At 41.4% G+C, this 22,795-nt stretch overlaps 2 protein-coding genes and 1 pseudogene across 7 annotated transcripts in view; 2 read left to right on the forward strand and 1 right to left on the reverse strand.

Moving 5' to 3' along the window:
* The first annotated feature begins 161 nt into the window (after positions 1-161).
* Positions 162-14,044, forward strand: KLHL34 (kelch like family member 34). Of its 2 annotated transcripts, none has more exons than XR_014136812.1 (2): positions 162-486; positions 13,578-14,044. XR_014136812.1 is itself a non-coding variant. In XM_081793477.1 (2 exons), exon 2 carries the CDS (start codon positions 1,694-1,696, stop codon positions 3,644-3,646), a length of 1,953 nt encoding a protein of 650 aa, XP_081649603.1. In that variant the 5' UTR covers positions 181-486; positions 1,068-1,693; the 3' UTR covers positions 3,647-4,860. The 2 variants fall into 2 exon arrangements, 1 of the variants encoding a protein (XP_081649603.1); XM_081793477.1 differs by lacking the exon at positions 13,578-14,044 and adding an exon at positions 1,068-4,860 and having other exon boundaries at positions 181-486.
* The window catches only part of CNKSR2 (connector enhancer of kinase suppressor of Ras 2), a 297,465-nt gene continuing 279,447 nt past the window's right edge, over positions 4,778-22,795 (reverse strand). For 4 of the 5 annotated variants that reach the window (XM_081793473.1, XM_081793472.1, XM_081793475.1 and 1 more), the window contains 2 exons: positions 10,275-10,471; positions 4,778-7,189 (listed from right to left, as the gene is read on the reverse strand). In XM_081793473.1, coding sequence (XP_081649599.1) covers positions 6,974-7,189; positions 10,275-10,471 — 413 coding nt within the window. In that variant the 3' untranslated portion in view covers positions 4,778-6,973. Of the gene's footprint in view, positions 7,190-10,274; positions 10,472-16,357; positions 17,732-22,795 lie in introns of those variants that run through there. The other variant, XM_081793476.1, reaches the window with a different exon arrangement.
* LOC145714711 (5S ribosomal RNA) lies at positions 8,654-8,764 on the forward strand (annotated as a pseudogene).

A 22,795-nucleotide genomic window follows, 5' to 3' on the forward strand; every position in this document is an offset into this window, starting at 1 on the left:
TATTTAAGAGGAGGATGGAGGAGATGGAGAAATGCTTCCTAATGTCTCAAGATTGGGTGGTTTTAGTCACCATTTCTGTGCTGGGTGCATCTTATAAATAACTTCATGAAATGGGGCCCTATGAAACTCTAGCCTCTATGGAACTTTGTGACCTTCCTTACTGCCCATTATCTCGTCACAGCGTTGAAGATGTAGCAGGCAGTAATCAGATCAGAGTCTGGAAAGTCAGGGAGAGAAACTGGAATGAATTACTTTCTTAAAGGAAGTGGTCATTCAAAGGCAGAAAATCCAAGTCACCTGCAATCTTCTTGTCCACTTTGCCAAGGGATGGGTTGTGTTGGGTCCAAGAACAGGAAGGGAGAACTCAGCTGGGGTCAGGGAGCGGGGGTAGGAGCAAATGCCGCAGCGCAGAATGTGAGACGAAGCAGCCCGGAACACGCGGGCCGCCTCGGGAAGGGCGCAGAGTAGGCCCAGCATCTCGAAAGGGTGAGTCCAGGTGAGGGGCGTGTAACGAAGCGCCCCTGGCAGGGAGCCCCAGATTCCCCCGGGCGTGGTTCCCGCTAGTAGCTCTCAACTCAGCGGCCTCCTGGGTGTCAGCGCGCAAAATCGCCGCTTAATCCCCGCCCCTGCCAGATTAATTAGGACCTTCCCAAAGCAGAAAGTTTCGAGCCAGGGGGCTTCTTTCCCAGGCGCAAAGGCACCAGGGGGTCGACACTCCTCCGACCCAGCCGTCCGCCTCTCCCCCAGACACCACCGGGTACAGCGTCCCGGGAGACTGGCGCACTTCCAGTGAGCGCTTCCCACAGCCCTAGCCGAGTTCCCGAGACCCCCTGGTGACCGGCGGCTGGTCGGGTCACCGGAGTCAAGTCCCAGGCCCGGGCCGCTTCCTCCAGCGCCCCGGCCCTGGGTTCACCGCCAGCAGCCCGGGGCGCGGGGCGGGGCACGCCGGGGAGGCCGAGGCCGCGCGCTATTCCTGTCGCTGTGAGCTACCGGCATGTTATGTACGGCGCCCAATCATGCCTCCGACGCGCCGCGCTGACCTGCGCCCCCCCTTCTTAATCCCCCAGGCTTTGATTTGATCCTCCGCGCGGAACAAGTTCACCCCCCTCTCCGCCCCGTACCCAGTTGTCCCCGGCCCTCGCGGGTGCCCGCAGAATCCGTCCTCCTCGTCCACCCCCGGGAGGCCAGAGCCCTCGTTCCGCACTCCCGGGACGTCCGAGGCGGGCCACATCCTTGCATCTGCGCCGTCGGAGATCCAGCAACCCCCACCCCGAGTCAGTCCACCCTCAGCTCGGCCCTTCCAGGTGATGGTGTGTGGCCACTGCGGCCCCTGGCGCGCAGGTGTGGGCTTCCCAAACTGGGCCGGGGAGGGGGCTTTGGGCAACGTGTTGGCAGCCTCGGCAGACGCCGGAACCAAATCCGGCACCCTCCGGAAGAATCCAAACTCCGTGCCCTTTGCTACTAAGAGCTTATGGAAACCGTTCCCCGACCGGGTTTGCTCTGAGAGGGATACAGGGCTATCTGCAGGCCTGGATGAAGGAGCCCTGGGCTTTAAGCTGAGCAGGCAAAAATGGGCCCCTGCTAGGGGCTCTGCGGCTCGCGTGGGGGACCCAGGGGAGCGGTGCCCCGAGATGACTCTGGCCGTGCCCAACGGCCCCCAGCCCCGGCCAGGCCGCTTTCCACCCTGGACATCATGAGTTACTTTCTATCTTACTGTAAAGCTCATGGCGGTGCACTGCTCACCGGCTACCAGGCCCTGCGCGCGGAGGGCTTCCTGTGCGATGTGACGCTGGAGGCCGAGGGCAGCGAGTTCCCGGCCCATAGGTCGCTTCTCGCGTGTTCCAGCGACTACTTCAGGGCCCTGTTCAAGAGCCACACCCGGGAATCCAGGGCGCGCGTGATCCACCTGCACGTGCCGTCGGCGGCTGGCCTGCAGCGCCTGCTGGACTTCATCTACACCGCCTGGCTGCCGCTCTCCATGGACACGGTGGAGGACACGCTCGAGGCCGCCAGCTATCTGCAAGTCACCGAAGCATTGGGGCTGTGCGGTCGCTACCTGGAGCGCCAGCTGGCTCCAGAGAATTCTTGCTTCGCCGCCAACGTGGCTGCGCGCTTCGGCCTGGCGCACACGTTAGGCGAGGCCGAGCGCTGCATCGTGCGCCACCTGCGGGAGCTGCTGGTGCGGGGCGCGGGCCCCGCGGGGCTGCTGGAACTGAACCCCACGTCGCTGAAGGCTGTGTTGGGTGCCCCCGACGTGGCGCGGGTGCCTGAGACCTGGCTGCTGGGTCTGGCGTTGGCCTGGCTGCGGCAGGAGCCTGAGGCCGAACGCCTGGCCTACTGCACCTCGCTGCTTGAGCGCGTTCGCTTCGGCCTAGTACCTGCAGACGTGCTGCGGCGCGTGTACTCGGGCTCTGGCCTCGTGCTGCCCGCCCGGGTTAAGGGCCTCATTATCCAGGCCCTCAACTACCACACTGCGCCCTCCCGCCAGCCGCTCGTGCAGGGCGAGCAGACCAGCGTCCGGAGCCCCCAAACTCGCATCTTGTTGGTCGGAGGGCGCAGGGCGCGGGAGGCGGTGACCGAGGAGGTCGCGGCCCCACCGCCGGTAGCCAGGGGCAGGGGCGCCATGGCGGAGCCCGAGGAGGAGGAGGGGGAGGAGGAGGAAGGTGAGTTGGAAGAGGAGGAGGAGGATTGGGAGCTCACCCAAGACGTGGTGGCCTTCGACGTGTACAACCACCGCTGGCGCAGTCTCACGCGGCTGCCTGCACCGCTACTGGGGCACAGCGTGTGCACCGCAGGCAATTTCCTGTTCGTCCTGGGCGGGGAGAGCCCTACGGACGGCGCTTCCTCACCCCTGGCAGGCGGACAGCGGGCCGTCACGGCCCAAGTGCACCGTTATGACCCGCGCTTCCACGCTTGGACGGCGGTGCCCGCTATGCGAGAAGCGCGGGCCCACTTCTGGTGCGGCGCGGTGGGCGAGGCGCTCCTGGCCGTCGGGGGTCTGGGCGCCGACGGCGAGGCGCTGGCGTCGGTAGAGATGTACGACCTTCGCCGGGACCGCTGGACGGCTGCCGGGGCGCTGCCGCGGGCGTTGTATGGCCACGCGGGGGCCATCGGGGACCGCGGCATCGTGTACATCTCTGGGGGTAAGGCGGGGAGAGGCGAGGGCAGCTCGAGCAGCCTCCGGGACATGTACACCCTGGGCCCTGGGGAGCGACCGTGGAGCAAGAGGGCGCCCATGAGCACTGCCCGCTTCGGGCACCACATGGCTGTGCTGCGAGGCGCGGTGTTCGCCTTTCTGGGCCGCTATGAGCCCTTCTCTGAGATAGAACGCTACGAGCCCGGCACGGACCAGTGGACTCGACTGCGGCCGCTACCTTATGATCGCTTCTGCTATGGGCTGGCCGTTGTGGAGGAGACGGCGCTGCTGCTGGGCGGCCTCAAGTGGCGGGATTCGCGGCAGGTGTCTACCCGCAACGTGGTGGGCTACGACCTCGACCTGGACCGCTGGGAGGACATTGGCTGCGCGCTACCCTGGGCCTGGAACGGCCTCCAGTGTGCAGTGCTGCAGCTGGCTGAGAGTGGGGATGAGGAGAGGGAGGGAGTGTTCGGAGAAACGCCAGATTTAATGCTGGGCTTAATGGGTTAGTGCAGTCTCCGGGAGACAGGAGAGAAAAAGTCGCGCTTGAGCAGGTTTACAGAGTAATACGTGGGCTTTTCCTAAGAATGGGACTCTGGGAGCAGGGCGGCTTCTGAAGTTTAAATATGCAAACAAGGGCTTGGCCCAACAGGAACATTTCCCCTTAAGCTGAGAATGGGAGACAGGATGAGTCAAAACAGAAGGATATATGAATCAGCTTCAGTGAGCTGGAAGTCTAGGAAGACTCACGCTGGACTAGAGATGGACTTTTGCGAAGAAGATATGACCCTGTTTTCCCTCTTAAAGTGTTTCCTTAGGTGCTAGACTGATTACTTGTGCCAAACAAGGCCAAAAATGTACAAGAAATTATATACAAAACCTAGAAAATTGTTAGCTATAAAAGCTGTAATAAATAGTACGAAAATAAGGCATTATCTGAATAAATAGTGAAGGGAAAGTGCCTTCATTAAATAGCATGAAATCACTGTAAGGAGAGCTATGATTTTATGATCCAGAACCATGTTTATAGTTCTGATGGTTTAATATAAATGTAGAACTGAGAGAGAAAAAAAAATCTCTAAGAAAGCACTTGTTTTTGGAAAAAGTATACTAGGTTAAGTTTTTGTGTCCCTCATCCTTAATCCCTAGCCTGCTTTTGCCTTGGCTTTAGGCCATTCATTGGTTTTATCTCAGCAGTCCTGAGCCAGAATAATCAGGCTCTTTTGGTTAAGCGGCACATCTAGCAAAACCCAAACCTGTTTCTTTCATCTTTAAATGTTCATTCTGCAGACATACCATAGGTTATATTTGTAAAAAAACAACCCCAAAAAACAATAACTTATTTTTGGTGGTGCACCCCCCCCCCCCCAACTTCCCAAGAATCAACAGAGGAGGAAAGAGGAGTATGTGAAATTTTCAATTTGTGGCAGTTAAGTGGGAAACCAGCTTGATTTTGCAGGGTCTCAGAAAACATACTTGCATACCCTGAACAGCTGCTGCTTCTGGCTTATACCACCAGTGGAGTGGCAAAGTTAGAACTGATAACTAGGGAAGGGGGTAGGGGGAAGATGGCTCTGTGATTAGGTCTCAAAGAAATGTGGTGAGGAACTCTGCATGAATAAAGTAGGTGCTTTGTAAGGATTCATTAAGAGCTAAATTTATTTCACTTCAGTTTACAGTGCTGCCTCTCTCCTAGATTTGAAACTAATGCAATAAAATGTACAATAAATATAGTGTTAAAAGGTCTCTTTCATGCTAAGCTAGTCACGAGTCTTTTAAAATTCATTAGTTTAATTTTTACCATTTAAAACAACAGAGCTGACTTTACAAAGGTAAAAGCTGCTTAGTAGCAACACAGCTAGTCTTTCCATCAACTCGTTGTTTACAGGGTACAACCTTGCTGCTGTATCCATGACACATCCATCAGGTACAGATATTTTTAAGTGAATGTCCACATTTGGTCTAGTAAACATCAACAAGTCTAAACACCTGTAACAAACACACTTCATTTTAGGACAAGAGGTTTTTGTTTTTTTACATATACAAAATTCCACAAATTTAATGTACGTCAATATCCATGCAGTAAATAAATGTTTTTACAAATAGTTTTTTAAATGATAAAAATATTACACTAGACCCCAAATTCCATACAAACATTAATACATGATTTCTCATCCATTTTGACTAAATATAGGATTACTGAAAATGTGCTGTAGAAAGGCCACTCTCCTGTACAGTGTGCAAAGTCTGCAAAACGATAGTGATTCAATGTTGATTTCAAAAGCAAAGAAAATGATCCCTGCTGTGGAGTTTTTACTTCCTCCCCTACAGCAAAAAATATTCACTGGCATATATCTGAACTCTTAGAGATGAAAGTACATTCACTGAGCTGTACAGGCAACAGTATAAAGCTGATTAGAAGTAGATTTAGGATATAGAATAGTAAAGGAGGGCCCCTTCCTCCTCCTAAAAAAACAGCAACTTGTGACTTGTACGTTATGCAGCCAGACACTAAAAAGCAGCACAGTCATTATCATGCTGTGATCACTTTCAAAAATGAGATACTTATAAATGGAAATATGTGAAGAGTACTTTTTCGTAGACTTCATCCACTCTACAGAACAATTCATGAAGCTAGGAAGAACCTCTATAAATTCTTTCTTTCGTGTAATTCATTGTAATATATCTCTGAATGAACCATCATCCTCTTGCTCCTCAGGAGAGAGGCACATTTTTATTTTTCAACATTGTTTTCATATTAGAACACACACCAGCCTGTAACTAAACATATTTTACTCCCCTGCTTGAAGTATAATTATGTAAGCTTAATTAATGGACTAGGGGGAAAATTGGAAAAATAACTGGAAAGTTGAGTCATTTCAGTTTATACCTTGTGTTTTAGGAGCTGGAGTTTAAAAACATGAGTTTGGGCTAAAATTATATATATATATATATATATATATATATATATATATATATATACACACACACATATATCTATCTTAGCTGCCTTTCTGGGTGAATTAGCTGTGTTTTAAAAAAATCCACTCTCAAATTCCTCTGTACACAATCAGCATTTCATCACTACAAAAATAAAGGAAGATTTAAACCAAGAAAATAAAGCAGCTCTATCTTCAATTTTGGTCTTAGTTACAAAAACATCTTACAAAGCTTTGCCCTGATACACCATTAAGTGTCCCCATAGATTTGGAATAATACTTCCATTAACCAGCTTTCACAAGTTAATAGACTATTAAGACGAATATTAGATACCTGAACTTTTCTTATGTTGATGCTCTTCTATTTTGCTTAACTCTTGTATGCACATCTACATTTCACAAAAATAAAACTACAGCATTAAACTTTGTGCAATGTTTAAGAAAATTCTTAGAACATTTTAATAAATATAAAAAAGGTTTAAATTCTTTCCCACCCACAAGGATGTCTGCACCTGAAAAAATGTGATTTACTTTTGAAGAGACTGTTTATATAAAATTAACTTAAAGGGAGAAAAGATGACCTTATATAGAAAACTGCCTTTTTGTGGTTTTACTACTTGAAGACCACCTGTCTTCAGAGTTATTTGCAAAAGTTAATTTTAAGTCATTGAAGACAGTTGATTTTGCACATGGTAAACATAAGCTGAGCACTAATTGCATATAAAATATACAAATGCTCATTAAAGACAGTGGTATAATGACCATATATGGTTTGTTTCATGTAGTTTGGTAACATTAAAGTATAGCTTGTCAAGTGTCCCACACACTGATATAAAACTACCTCATATACTTATTCAAAGTACCAAAAGGTACCAGATGGCCAGAGGGCAGAATACACTTACACATGCGTTTCAATGTATGAGTGAGTGTGTGCGAGAGAGGAAGTGATTACATCTACTTCAGAAGAAATACTTAATGGGTCATTTGAGGTGGTGTTTTGACAGATATCCAAGAAAAGATCGAGGTACATCTGCTTCCATTGTTGGAATTCTTTAGATGTCAAGTCTGGATTGTCTAGGACTTTATCAATAATGGCTACTTCCCCTTCTCTGGCCTGAAAAGCAAAAGGATTCAACAGTTAAGTTGGGTACAGACTTTTGTTCAAGTTTAAAATAAAAAGTTAATATGTAAATATTAAGAAGCCCATATGACACAGTTCTGGTTTGCTCAAACCCAGCTATTTATAATCAAGTTCTAGTGTACTTTTTTCTACACCCAAGGTATGCCTGTATTGCCCACTGTGTGTGGTTAATTTTTACTCTTGGCCAGTCTTGTTTCCTGTCTCTGCCTATGGAAACCTTCCTCATTCTTTGAGAGCCGGTTCAAATGCCTCTCATTTCTTAAAGCTTTCCTTCAACAATGGGAAAAAAAGGTTTTCTTCCTCATTTATGTCCTCCTGACACTTTATCAGTGCCACTGAGTGGACTTCTCTCACATTCTGTCTTGAGTTAGTCTTGCACTGTTCTGTCTCTCCTGCCAGATGGTTAGCTCCGCATCCTTGCATGAGAGAAGGCATGGCCCTTCTTTCACTACAAATACATAATTCTTGTTGTATGAACATCATGACTGCTTTCCTGTAGCAATGGGGGTCTGCGATGCAAAGTAGCCCTCCCTTCTCAGCTGGGGCTGGTTCTCAGCTGAAGAATGAGCTCCATTATGAGAGAACTCAGTACAGCACAGCTATCACCTGTGGGAGAAGTGAGTCTTCCAGGTGGGAAGGGGGATGGAAGATGAGGGAGTGAGACAGTCTGAGAAGCTGAGACTTGTCTTTAAAAAAATTTTTTTTCAAGCATTTATTGGAACACCTGGGTGGCTCAGTTGGTTAAAGTGTTGGACTTTGGCTGAGGTCATGATCTTGAGGTTAGTGAGTTCGAGCCCTGGGTTGGACTCTGTACTGACAGCTCAGAGCCTGGAGGCTGCTTCAGATTCTGTGTCTCCCTCTCTCTCTGCTCCCCCCAACTCTCTTTCTCAAAAATAAACATTAAAAAATTTAAAATAAAATGTTTATATTTATTTATATTTTTCTAATTTGTTTTAAATTTTATTTATTTTTAAAATTTACATTCTAGTTTGACATATAGTGTGGAAAATGTTTATTTTAGAGAGGGAGAGAGCACAAGCAGGGTAGGGACAGAGAGAGAGGGGGACAGAGAATCCGAAGCAGGCTCCACGCTGTCAGCACAAAGCTGGACCGGGGGCTCTATCCCACAAACCATGAGATCATGATTTGAGCCGAAGTCAGAAGCTCAACCGACTGAGTCACCCAGGCACCTGCCAGGCGTCCCATAAGTCCCCCAGGCACCCCGTAAGGCCTGTCTTTTAAGGGCTCAAGGAAGAGATAGGGAAGTCTAGGGAATGTTCTTCAGGAGGTGGGTAGGGAGAGCTGGGAAGGAAAGATAGCAAGGTGCCTAAGTAGTTGTTCTAGTTCCAGGTGGGGACAATGGGGCTGCAGCCGAGGATGTTGGGAGTCGTCCTGTGCTTGGGGAGGCAGGTCTGTTACAATTCCAGGGACTACACAGTCTATGGCCATACCACCCTGAACGCGCCCGATCTCGTCTGATCTCGGAAGCTAAGCAGGGTCGGGCCTGGTTAGTAGTTGGATGGGAGACAATTCCAGGGACTACACACATCCAAGGTTGCTTGGGCAGTTATCCTTCCCTAATGGGAGATTTGCATTCTCTGTTAATTTCCCACACTGAAAAGTATAGGGCTTCCTAGTTTGGTTTTATCAATGAGGGGCATTTCTTTACACTGACTTTTCATCATCTTTACCCCAGAGAGTGGAGCACAGCGTCACATACCTAGTGATGCACCAATACTCAATGAACTGAACACTGGCAGGAACTCAAACTCTTTGCTACTGGAAGTAAATGTTTTTAGGGAATCCAGAGTATAAAAGACAGGGGTGAGGTGCTTAGAAAGAAAGACAGAAGCAGGTCTTTAAAATATGTCAGCCCGAACTGCTTCAAAATGCCTCTCTGCTTTTGCAACTAGACAGTTTGGATCTGAATGGGGTGGGGTGCTCTATAAGGTGGGAAGGTGGGGTACTACTCTTTGGAGTAGGGCTGGTTAGCAGAATTATTCTTATGAATATTATAGCTCTTTTTAAAATTCTGCTCTTAGTTACCAAAAGGCTATTAAGTTGTCCCACGGATTTCCAGTAGTGTTTGCATGAATACCAACTGAAAGCTAATTTACTCTGAAAACTTGGCTGCTTGCTTCTGGAAACTTTTTCAAATCATGCATTTTCTATTTTGTTTCTTTCGTACTCATCTATGCTTTAAAATCACAAAACCTCAGCAGTATACTATGGATCTGAAATATTTCCCAAAGGAGCCCTCTGACCTTTTGTTTCCTGAGATTACTGTACTACATACTTTGTATGGTAGTTCTTTTCTGTTTTTGATTTTTCAAGGGCGCAAGGCCTGCTTATGGAGAGTTTTTGTACAGCAGGCCCTGTCCCCTCATATACACTCACAATGAGGGGGCTCTGTTTTCTGCCTCCTTCAATTTCCTGCCTCTCTGCTCCTCTCTCTCCACTACCTCCTCCCCACTATGGGGGTGGTATAATAAAGAGACTGGAGATAATGTAAGCACTTATGGAAATGCAGAATAAGAAAGTAACATGTGAGCTTGGAACCGATAGCGTAAACAGAACAATTATAAAATTTCTATATGGAACATGAATCACTGTGGCTGCACTCCAAATGTGCTGCAGGAGATAGGCACCAAATATCTCAAAGCCTTTTAGTGCCCACTATTTCACTCTGCATGCTTACTGTGTTCTTTTAATAACTATATTAATAACTACATGGCATATTTATCTTAGGAAAATGAAAGATTGAGGAATAACACCAGCCTCACATTTTTGAAAAAAATTTAATTACATCCTGTTTTCTCTGAGAATTAAGTCAAATAACATTTAGCCAATGCTTTGATATGATAATGAAAAGTTAAGGTTACTTCCTCTTTATGCACTTATTACCCTATAGGAACAGCTCAGTTTCAGGTTCTTCCTGTTTACTTGCTGTCCACTCCACCTCCCCATTTAGTATTTCTTCATTTAGAGTATCTGGTAATCCACTGACTTCAAGAATGAATATCTTGAAGGGAATTTCTCTTTCCATTTCATATCTTACCTTTAAAGTGCTTTTGAGAATTCTCAGCCTGTGTAGTTTTTCATTCATCACAGGGTCATTACATCTCTTTATAAATGATAGCTTGTATTCCATCTTGGTTGAAATGCGATGTTCTCCCAGTGGTGACAGACTGGCTTGCTCCAATGCCCTGTATAAATCTTGCAATGAATCTCCTAACTTTTCTTCCCTACTTTCACCTGCAATGTGCAAAAAAAAGAGAGAAATGAATCTGGTGTAATGAACACTTATCGGATACTCCAAAAATCTACTAAAAAAAATCCAAACCATTTGAGAAACAGAATAATGAATGATTGGGAAAACACTCTATTACATTAAAAAAAAAAAAAAACAAAACCCACAGCTGCTAGTTATATTGGGTAAAATTTTTAAAATGGTCAAATAATAAGATGTTTGATTAACAAAATATCTCTTAATAGCAAATCACCATACATATCTTGAGTCCATTAAGTTCAAAGATAGAGTACAAAAGGTACACAACACAGAAACAATCCTGCACATAATTTAATATTTTAACACATTAGTGAATATCCCTTATCATTATACTGAGAAGCACAGAAGTGCTGATTAATAGAGCTCTCCTGGTTTAGCAATACTGAATGAGCTGGTTTTTACATTTTTCCAGACTGCATAAGATGGAATGGCATTCACTGGAGTATATTTGATTATAAAAATCTTCCAATAATGTACCATAGAAGATCATTAGGTTTCATGTGACTGCCATAGTAATGCCTGCCACATTGTAAATACAGTAAATTATCATATATTATCATTAAAAATATTGCTTTAATTAAAATGAAATATGAGAATATGTTTATGTGCAAATGTAAGGAAAAATCTGGCACATACTAAGAGAAGCTACATAGCATTTGTAAGATCTGGGAGGACAATACTGCAATTAAATATTTTTGAGAAAAAAAATTAGAGACTGGTTCAGGAAAGGAACTTAGATCTATCTGAATAAATCAAACTCCCATCTTCTTCTTTAATTGCCTGAATATTGATGTCATATCTTTCTCAACAATGATAAAGATAAACTCGGATTTTGCTTTGAGTGGTAGATAGGATTAGGGCTATATCACATTTCCTTTAATAGAGAGCCAAAGAATCCTATTTGAGGAATACTAATTATATTGGCTCAAGGAGTAAATATGGAATGTTGTTCATTCTACCATGGTCCATATGAATATTTTAGGTTTGCTGACCTAGTTAAAAAAAAATGGACTCTGTAATCGCTAATTGATAACAATACTAGTTAACACTTGTATGTGCCGGGCAGAAGGGTAAATGATTAACATTCATGATCTCTTTTAATTTTCACAATATTGAAGGTAGATGTATTTGGTTTTCATTTTACAGCAGGGAAGCACCTTGCTCAAGGACATACTTAGGAAGTGTAAATGGTGGAGCCAGAATTGCAACTGGGTAGTCTGGCTCCAGAATCCATGATTTTAACAAGAATTCTACACTGCCAATTTTGCCAGTGTTCATTTCAACTGTGTATTTAACAGTAGGTGTTGATGAATTTGTAAGGATTCCTTAAAAAGGAGCATTCTAAAAAAATGTTTGAGAGTGTACCTAAAGTGCCCCCAAAGTCCATAAACACAGTACCTTAACTTGAAAGGATCACCTTTAGGGTTAAAAAATAGCTTCATTTCAGTTTTGTACTCAAATTTTGGCGCTACTGCTGAGGTTAGCAACTAATGGTAGGTATGGTTATTGAGTCTTTCCATTAGAAAGTTCCTTGTTATCATCAGCACATGCTATCATTAATTCCTCTATAACGAATTTTTAACTTCCTAATCATGTACCTAAATTAAAACTATGAAAATACAAACACCCCTTTAAACAACAGCTTTTCAATTCTCTGTTGGCTCATCCTTGAATGTCTGCAACACCTAGAGGATTTCGAGGGATGGGTGAGTGGAGGACTGTGAAAAGGAGGGAACTGCTTTGTGGGTTAAGAGCAAGATGAAAGTAATATGGGGAATTATGACTGAGAATGGTTTGGAGCCAGGAAGGCACAAAATCATAAGGTCATTCAGAGTAACTAAATGGGAGTTGTAAAAACAGGATATATTTGAACAGCATAATTCCATTTCATAAAATCACAGGCCAGGAAAGGACCCTAAGGAATTAGTAGTCCTCATTCTTTTTGCCTCAGGGCAAGACTGCATCTAAAGCCAGATGTAATTTCGTAGAGCTGGAGTGAAGGGGGATGGAAGGCCTGACTTATGTGAATTACAGTAGTCAATGTATCAGGTGGCCTACTGTATTATTAGTTTTTCAGTTTTTGAAAGAATATGAAGAAAAAAAGGGATTCAGATGAGAGTTTCAGGATTTAAGGGAGGCAGAAGTATTTTTACATTTTATAGAGTAAATTTTTATTATACAATAACCTTCCATAGTAGCTAATACTGTAGCACGTATATATTTTGTTTAAAAACATTCTTACCCAGCATTCTTTCTCCCCAGTTCTTAAAGTTTGTGGAATACTGGGCTAGGGAACTGATTTTTTTTGGTAAAATTTCAATGTGGTTTTACTTTAAGAAGGGTAAATAAAGATTTCATATTAAAAAGTGACAAACACAGCTATTAAATAAATAAAAATGGAAAGTTTTTTTCCCCCTTCTTGCTGTTAAGGGGGAAAAAGCATTTAAGCAAAGGACAACATAATTTTGCGAAGAATCTGGTTTGACAGCTGTTAAGAATTGAATATAGATTTATCTTTGGGCAGCACATTTGAACAAGGAATCACAATGAGACGGAACACAGAAACATTTCCAAGTATATTAAGGGAATAGTGCGGCTCCTATTAGAGATAAGTAAGGCTCCCCTCCTCCCCAGTCCATACACGTCATACACATATGCAACACCACAAGACAGAGCAGTGGGATGAGAAAGGATGAGGGATTGAGATGCCAGGCTACCACAAAATGCCACCAATTACTTAACATTTTAAGACCAGACAAAGAGTCCTTTTATTGTTAAAGGACGGGGGTGAGGAGCAAAGTCACATTATAAATCTGATTCACTGTGCTCAACAGTCAAAACAACACAGAACTCAACATTCAAGACAAAAACAGACCTTTATTTTCTTTTATAATTTTCAATTGGTTTCCTTGATTTTTTTTTCTCAGATGAATAGCAATTAAGTCAATTGGAGCTACTGTTGCAGCTGAAAATATGAAAGCACCTTTATTTTCTTCTCGTTTTGCCCTCTTCTTCATCTCCTCACTTCTCTTCTGGTTTCTCTTTTTTCAACTTTGGCTTTTCTTATTCTAGAAGAGGCTTGCTTTCGAAGATGAGGCAAGAAGTTGTTGAGTTCGGCTTCCCAATGGACTTCCCTTCAGTGTACCAGTTCAGCCATTTGGAGCACTGGCGGAAAACCAGCTCTTTTGCAATTTGACAGAATGTTTTCTGAAAGTTGGCAGAGTGCAGAAGACCGCATGCAAACCACAGGATGCGCATAGGAACCTTCTGCAATTCCTAATGAGGAAGTGTATCAGCTGCTACAATGGAATTTTAATTTGTATCCAATTACTCAGGAATTCTGGGTCTACGGCAGGAATAAATTCCCTCCCAAATTTTATTTGTGGTTATTTTACAATATGCAAATTGATCCTGTGTCAGATGACATACTCTTCCACTTTTATTAAAAGCAAAGTGAACATATAAATTTCCTCTTTCCGATATAAAATTTCATTGATAGATTTGAGGATCACAATAAAGTCACTGATGGATTAAACTTGTATTCTGTGTTTGGGGAGGTCATTTCTGGCTGTGTCCTACTTGGCAGGGTTGAAAGAAGACCCCCTATTGTCTCATTTATACTCTAACTACACTATGAAATATGGTGACTCTAGGAATGTGGTATCACAACAGCTCACTGTCCGGCGGTCTCAGGTGGCACATGACTTCCAGGTGGTGATAAAGAAAAGTTCAAGGAAAAATATTAGCTAACGCAAAATAATACGTTGTTGGAACTTTCTTGCGAGTGGCTTATTAGCAGATGATAATGCATTTCTCATACACTGAAAGGTCTTGGGGTCGACGTATTTCCCTACATTCATGCTCAGTGGTTTCCAAACTTTTTTCAGTGTGCATCTTTACCAGTTAAAACACTTCTATTGTTGATAACCTACATATATGTATTACTGTATATTAATAGATATGCATGTTATAAAAAAGACACAGAAAATAAATTCAAAAGGACGAATTATAAAACCTGAGGAGAAATTCCAATGTTTTTTCTTCCTGAACCTTAATGGCACTGCATGTACTCTCCTTCAGAGACAGACTGTGACTTTCCCGGAGCAGAATACACCTCCTTCTCATTTGCGTTCCCCATTCTTCTACCTGGCATAGTGCCTTTTGCACCCAACGTTTAAAGTGAAGTACTCCAAAGAGGACTCCCTATCAGGTGACTGTGTAATTTTTCTGACAGTGTATTGTATAATTTCCTTCATGTTTCTTTGGTGAACGTTAAGGAGAGCATAATATAGACTTGGAGACCTAAAATTTCATGCTGGTGTTCTCCCCGTTTCCCTGACCGTGCAATGGCAATGTTGTAAGAGAGTAAAAAATAAAAATAAAACAAAACGAAATGCATATACCAACTGGGCTCTTGAAGAACCAAGCCAACAACAGATAATCAGTTCTGGTACATGTTTTGGAAGGGAACCGTGCTCTTTTAAAATTGGACAATGATGTCCTCGTGGAAACAGTTGTTCCTTCCGCAACACAGCAGGGTAATGCAGAAAGCTGGGAAAAGCTAAGTCACAAGTGAGAGAGAAGGCTGGACATAGCAGCATTAGTCACCAGTCAGATGTGAGAGGCATTCGTTTTTGTACAGCCGCAGAGTGCTCTGAGGCTTCCAGGCTGAGGGCGTCACGTATGTGGAGTACTATTCTTGTCAAGAAGGGCAATTAATATTTGCATTGAGACTCGGGAATATTTTCTGTGAATACTAATTTACTACCATGCCATAATAAACAACTTATTTATATGTAGGTGATAATTAAACGTTTAATGGGTTCAATGTAGACAGGTTTAATGCTTCTAGGTTTTATGCTAAAGATGATTATGTATTCAGGAGTTTGCACTGTAATTTGAATTGTCTTATAATTAAATATTAGATCTCTTAATTCATGTTTTTATATAAGTCCACTAGTTATGTCTAGCATTGTAAAACTGGAGGGAGGGCAGTTTGTTATATCAGAAAAAAAAAGGCAGAAGATATTAAAAGCTGGCTTTTACTTGTTGCTCTGTACCCCACCATCCTTTTCATAATTAGAAGTAATTTATATTCTTTTAGGCAAAATAATAATGATGAAAAAAATGATTTCAAGTGAGAAAAAACTTTCTTTTAAAAGAACAGCTCGAGTGAATCCTCTTTTTAAAGAACATGTGAAGCCTATTCCTGCAAGAATGACCTTGTGCTTCATCAGAATTAAGTATAGCCCATATTAGTGTCAGTCAATCCCTTCTGCACAACATGAAAGCTTACTTCCTAAAAGATGTGACAAAAGAGACAGAACTGAAGTTTATTCTACACTTCATTCTCTAAGCATGTAATTTCTGCCAAATTGTGTGGTTTACTGCCACAAATATGACAGTGGTCAAATTTTCAGGGCACTACAGTAGTTTTTATGATGAATAGTACAGATGGCAAAATCTTGGTGTCCTTGGCATTGATATATTGATCCAAAAGGAAGGTTCTTTGAAGGACAATCACAAACATAAATGACAGATTATAGATTTGCCCATAGGATATAGAAAATTTAACTAGTAGAGACATGTAGGTCAAAGTACCTTGCTCTCAGATGGGAATTCATAAAGGGGACAGTTTAAAACCAAAGCTAAGAGATGATTATATTAAAAAATCAATGTGGAGTCACCATATTCCTTAACAAGAAAAAACTAAAATTTTTCTTATCATAACAATTTACCATGACTTAAACAGAGAGAATAACCCAAGAAAATCCCACTAATATTAGATGCCAACAAAAAGCTTTTCAATGGATTTCTTCATACCACAACCATCATTTTTATATATACTTAAAAAACACATTAAAATGGTTAGAGCACAGAGGCAAGTGTAAGGCAGATCAATGTGATTTTATTCACAACACAAATTCCATTTGTGGAAAAGAAGCATAGATTACTCCTCTTTGGAAAGATATTTACTATCAAGCATACTTAGCAAATTATTTAGCTATCTAAAAAGATTTGATACCAATTGGTCATATTTTTATTTTTAAGTAATTTATATTTTTACAGGTATTCACATTATGCAATACCACACACTGCGGTGACAGGAAGGAAAAAAACATTTCCAAATACAATGTTAAATTATTTGTTCATTGCACAGTATGAAATATCCATTAATTAGCATTGAAATTATTACAGAGTGTCTTAATCCAACTAAATTAAGGAAATTTCACATCCACTACAGAAGAAAAATAAGCATTATTGAGCCATAGGGGACCCAGTTACATAGTATTAAATAATATCTGAAGCTAGTTCGAAAGACATCCAGACAAAATACTTTTTCAAAAGTGAGAACCACAGCCTATAGATTTGGAAAATTTTACAGAAAAAGAATAGCTCATGCCTGTCCTATGAGGCAACACCATTTGTATACAAGTGCCAAGAAATAAGGAGAAAGTTAGGATTTTAGCTGAGGAATCTAATAAAGCCTGGCATGAGGAATTTTCTTCATTAGTGTCACCGAAAGCAGTCTCTGTGTTGCACCTGAATACACTTTATAATAGAATAAACATAGTAAATTTCAGAGCAGGTTGTGTATACCTTGCCTTAATAGATTACACTTAATTTAGTACAATACAGCACGTCAAGTTTTAAAAATGCAAAATACACTTAATACACAGAATTTGCTTCCTCGCTTTGTCTTAAAGAGGCCACCAAAGAGTCCGTTAAATAGCCAGGGTTGTCTAGTTATCGGAGCTGATCCCTCTCCTTTCTTGGTGTCAGGAGAACACAACTGAGGTGTCACGACACACAGCCCTTCCCCGGTCAGTACCCTTCCCCTTCTGTTCTCCCATAGAAACGGCAGTTTTCTGTCACTGTGCTCCATCTTGATAGGCTTTGATCTTACGCTAGTCCCAGTGTAGGAAGCTTGCATTCTTCTTAAGAGTGGCCTGCCCCTCTTAATATCCCTTTAGGGAGGCCCCCAATCCAAAACACTTGATGATCTAACCTTTTTTAAAAGTCATTTTTCTGTTATAAACAGCAAGGACGAGGCCATTTTAGTTGCTTGCAAGAGGTTGATGTTGAGTCTGCGCCGTGCCGACTCTCTCCGATCTAAATTCTCTAAACATTAGCTTATCAATCTGTGAGTCCAATGGGTTGAGTGCCAACAGAAGTGGATCCGATTTGGCATGGAGAGGTTCTACCAACTCTCGCAGTGTATTAGCCTAATATGATAAAGCAGTGATACAATATGATGAAAGACCTGCGAGTGCCATTATTATTTCCAAAGCACATTAGTATTTGTATTAGAAATACCATCATGCAATACCCATGAAGAGAAAAGGGAAAAAAAATGGCTAGAATTGCATATGGTTTTAATACTATCATGTCTTTCTGTTGGCATGCACGTCTACTTGGCCATAAATGGGACAGTTTTTGTTTTTACGTTTGGTTATTTGGAAATGCCAATCTTATGTATACAAAATAATACACAGCGCAGATACATCTTTTCCCACTTCTATACTTGTATATGCACGTATATAATTGTAATCAGAAAAGTTTAGGGTAAAAGTATGCTCCATACACATTTAAGATGATCAGTCTTTCAAGAAAATTCAACTGTATTTCTGTATGAGATCTTTCCTCGAATTCATCCAATCAAGAAGCATGAGGAAAAATTTTCTGGTCTGCCTTCTACCTAACTGCCCTCATATATATGCTACATGTGTTCATCAGTATGGCTCCAATGAGGAGGCTGCATGCTGACCAATACAAAGTGGAGAGAAATGAAAAGCTCTAACAGGGTAAACACGATGAAATGGTGACTTTACACCTGAGCATTAGCCACATGCCAAGGAATTAAGAAACAACAAAAGACCAAAATTTCTAAGTGACCTGGGAAAATAAGAACAATAAGGATAACATAAACTGTAGTCTTTTTTAGTTCATTTTATTTTGGGTTTTGGGGAATCCAAATATTATCATCAGGCACAAATCAGCAATATTTTTTCTTTCTAGCCTGAGGCAGATTTTTATCTCCAGAATCCTATAGCATCCTTTTTTTGAGTTATATTAAGAAGAAGGAACAAAGTGGGAGAGGGAACAGATAAAGCATGTTGCTCATTATTACCTCCCTTAGAATGGGAAGGGGACATGTTGCCCATAGCACAGTATCTAGATAACAGAATACAGCTATTTTTTTTAAGTAGGCTTCACACCCAGCATGAGCCTGAACTCATGACTCTGAGGTCAAGACGTGAGCTGAGATCAAGAGTCAGATGCTTAACTGACTGAGCCACCCAGGCGCCCCAGAAGAACTAATTTTTATTTTATCATATCATACCCTTCTTTTGCAGAAAAGGGCCTTGGAACTAAGTAATCATGTAGGTCAAATGAAAGAAAAGACAATACTGCAATTTGTAGAAATTATAGTACTGGAACACTAACTTTGGCTTGTTTCACTTTATTACGTTAGGTCATGGAATTGCAAACAGCAAAATCAGAGGCAATCTAACCTTGAGCACAAGGTCATTTCCAAATTTAAACTGTTCTTAATTTGTCTATGCAATTCAAACAGTTTCTAAGTTGTTGTTTTGAACACATCCTTCTTTCCCCCTCAGAAACAATGTTACATGACAGGTCCAATTTCCTTGTGCACCTAACCAATAGTTAAATTTAGTTCACACTAAATCTGAAGCAGAGTCCTGGTAATTTAGTCACATTTGGTTACATTTGTGACATTGTTTCTATAGGATTGCTGAAATCTACTCGGAGACACTGGAAACACCTCATGGGAGCACCTTGCCACAGTGCAGGATGGTGGGGGAAGAAGGATGGCTACTTCAAATGGCTACAGGACCACCTGGCTGACTCGGTTGATTTTGGCTCAAGTCATGATCCCAGGGTTGGGATCAAGCCCCCATGTTGGGCTTGGCTTGGGATTCTTTCTTTCTTCTGCCCTCCCTTCTCTAAAACAAAACAAAACAAAACAAAACAAAACAAAACAAAACAAAACAAAACAAAAACAAATGGCTACAGCTAGTTCCCAGTCAGTATATATTAGCATAAAAGATAACTCCTTAGGGCAAGATGTTTATTCAACTAGCAGTGGTCAGGACCATTGGCTACCAAATCTCAGGGGTGGAGATTTGCTTATTAAACACAGATTTCTGGGCCCTACCCCTAATCTACTGTATCAGAATTTCTGGGTATGGAACTATGGAACTCAAGAATCTGTGTTTTAAGGAAGCAACCCTGGTGATTCTTGTACCCAGTGTAGTTTGTGACCTCCTGCTTCAGGACAGGCACAGAGAGATGGGCTATACTGTTGGTAGGGCTGTTTGAGTAATGGCAATTTTGTACTGCATATACAAGTAGTCTGTAAGTCATAAGTTCTACAACTATAACACTGCATATCAAAGCTCAAACAATTTTAAGGTTTTTGCTGAGGAACTGGATGCAAATGTCTTGGTCTACAGAGAATACAGGAAGATTTGGAAAACGGCTTGAATAAATTCTTTAAAACTTAAATTTTATGTAGTGTCAAATAGCTTATTTTAATTTTTGAGGCAAACAGAACAACTATAAAGATACTTCCAGACTCCAGCCCACTGAATGAACTGTACATCTGTGCATTCTGAATCTCCAGTATAAGAAAAACGGCAGGCAGATCAGTTATGATGGACTAGTACATGGTTAATCTACATGAAATCTCTAAAATACAAAATGAACCCGCTTCATAAATGATACTGCTCCACAAAGGCCTATCTTGGACTTCTGTAAATCTCATATTTAACTTTTTCAAGTCCCTTTCTGATTCTCAACAGTATTTCCTTTTCTTTCCCTTTGTACTTTTGTGGGGCTTTCTCTCTCTCCCTATTTCTACTCTTCTTTGCAGCTGACAACTTCATTTATCCCCAAAGAGTCAAAATATTCAAACCAGTTAAAACTAATTTACTACAATGAGACTAGTTTTATTCTTGTTTTTTAAAGAGTAGGTGGAAGTTGCATGTTCTTGTAAAAAAAAAAACAAACCTTAAATTACATGGTTCTTGATTGGTTTTTGTTTGTTTGTTTGTTTTTGGCCAGTATCCTAACTATAAAAATATCCCCAGGGCTCTTGGGAGGGCTCAGCCAGTTAAATGTCTAACTTCGGCTCAGGTCATGATCTCGCGGTCTATGGGTTTGAGCCCCGGGTAAGGCTCTGTGCTGACAGCTCTGAGCCTGGAGCCTGCTTCAGATTCTGTGTCTCCCTCTCTCTCTGCCCCTCCCCTGCTCTCCCTCTCTCTCTCTCTCTCTCTCTCTCTCTCTCTCTCTCAAAATGAATAAACATTAGACAAATTTAGAAAATATTCCCTACTTCCTGCTCTTAAAATAAACTTCACTATTTAGCAAGCTTTTAAACAATTATACTTTGAAACAACAGCAACACACCTGCATCTATGCTGCTTCAAGCACATCAGTAATATCTCTTTTTGATATATTACTTAACAAATATTTATTGAACTTCCACTCATCACTGAAACCTTCAATTGTGAGGCCACCAGCCTAGCTGTATAAAAAGAAACAGATTCTGTTTTACTGTTACTAAACCCCTTGAGAGATCAGAAAGGTGAACTCAGATGCGATACCATGTTGAGTCATGTATAAAATGACTTATTCCAGTCTGGATCCACCTCCTATGCAAAGCTCTTCACAGATTGTATCTATGTAGAAATTACTGAGGAGGATATTTTCTTTCCTTTTTGTTTCATAAATTTAAAAATCTCCTAAGGATTATTCAGATAATTAGCAGAAATAGAGATTCTAGAAACATAAGTTTCAGAAATGTAATCAGGCTTCTAATAGTGTACCTGCTAGGAATAGCAGATGATCCCTGAATCAAATGCCTGAGAATTAGATTATAGGGTAAGGACATAGGCACAAACATTTGCGAGAGAATGATTAAGTTTGAATTCAAAATAGGTGACAAAAATCGTTTCCTTAATGAATGAAAGAGAAGAAAATATGTGAAAATGGAAATAAGAAGCGCTTAAGCTTCCCAGCTTCCCAGTACTTTTCTACTTCTGGGTTCTACGGGAAAATTTGGTTCCATCTATTCCATTATCATTGAGATTGAGGGGAAATTTAAGGGCAAAGCTACTGACTACTGGTCTTAAACTGCTAGCAGATAACAAAGGTCACCAAGTGCAGACATCCAAACAACACTGTAGAGTTCTCAGGAGAGTAGAACCGGTTTGTGTGCTTTAAAAAAATTTGTTTAACATTATTATCTGGAGCCTCACCTTTTAAATGTGTGTTCAGATTTAGGTTTTTCTTTTTGAAAAACAGGAATATCTAACACCATGAATTGATAATCAGTGATACTTTTCTCAGTGTCAGTATTGGAAAGAATGGGCTGACACCTTGGTTCAGAATGTTCGAACCAAGAGACTTGTTCATTGTGGCTTGAGTAAGTAGTATCTGTCCAAATTTTGAGGGCCTATTTTCTTGTAAAGGTTTAAGTTCAAAAAGACAGAATATCAGATTTTTAAAAAATTTCTTTGCTTATTTTTTATTTAATACCATAGGGGAAAGGAACTGGAAAGTCTTTATTTTATGATTGAGAAATAAAATTTTCACAACAAAGTATTCTTTTTTTAAAAAAATAAAGTGATAAGTAGTAAAAAGTAATACAGTTTGTTCTTATACTTAAAGCACTTATGGAGATCTTTAAATAGCAATTCCAGGTAAAATAAAATATTTGATAAACCTAGCCACAGGCAAAACAGATAAGGAAATACTGTTTCCATATAATTAGAATGTTCCTCTAAATTGCCAAATCACAGTTCTCTCTGTGTATAATTCATCGGAGACAGTATTTCCTTATGAAAGTAGTATCTCATTGTAATGTACCTATTACTATACTATGACATTAGAGTGCACTTAGGCTTAATTAGTTATTATGAGTATACCACTTATTTTGGCTTTTTCTACCTGCATTAAAAACCACTATCTGAAATAGAGGCACATCTAAACTACCCTTTAAATGTAACATATATTAGCAATCACTGAAAAGGTCTTTTATATTTAATAGTCACAAAAGTACCTAATATGTTAATTTAGTTTGCCACCAGTTTATTTTCAATGAAGTGTCCATAGATAGTTCAGAAGAATGTACTCTGGAATTTTACCACATTATATTGTCATCCTAAATATCACCAATCAGACTTTAAAATAGAAAATGGGAGGAATTCATTTTTATAGATACGTATTAGTTAATGAGGATTTAATGGATGCCTATGGGTATG

Source organism: Panthera onca, chromosome X, assembly GCF_046562875.1.
Source record: "Panthera onca isolate mPanOnc1 chromosome X, mPanOnc1 haplotype 2, whole genome shotgun sequence".
Classification (NCBI taxonomy): Eukaryota; Metazoa; Chordata; class Mammalia; order Carnivora; family Felidae; genus Panthera; species Panthera onca.

Coding starts and splice junctions, on each gene's coding strand:
- KLHL34 (XM_081793477.1), top strand. CDS start 1,694: ATGAGTTACTTTCTATCTTACTGTAAAGCTCATGGCGGTGCACTGCTC.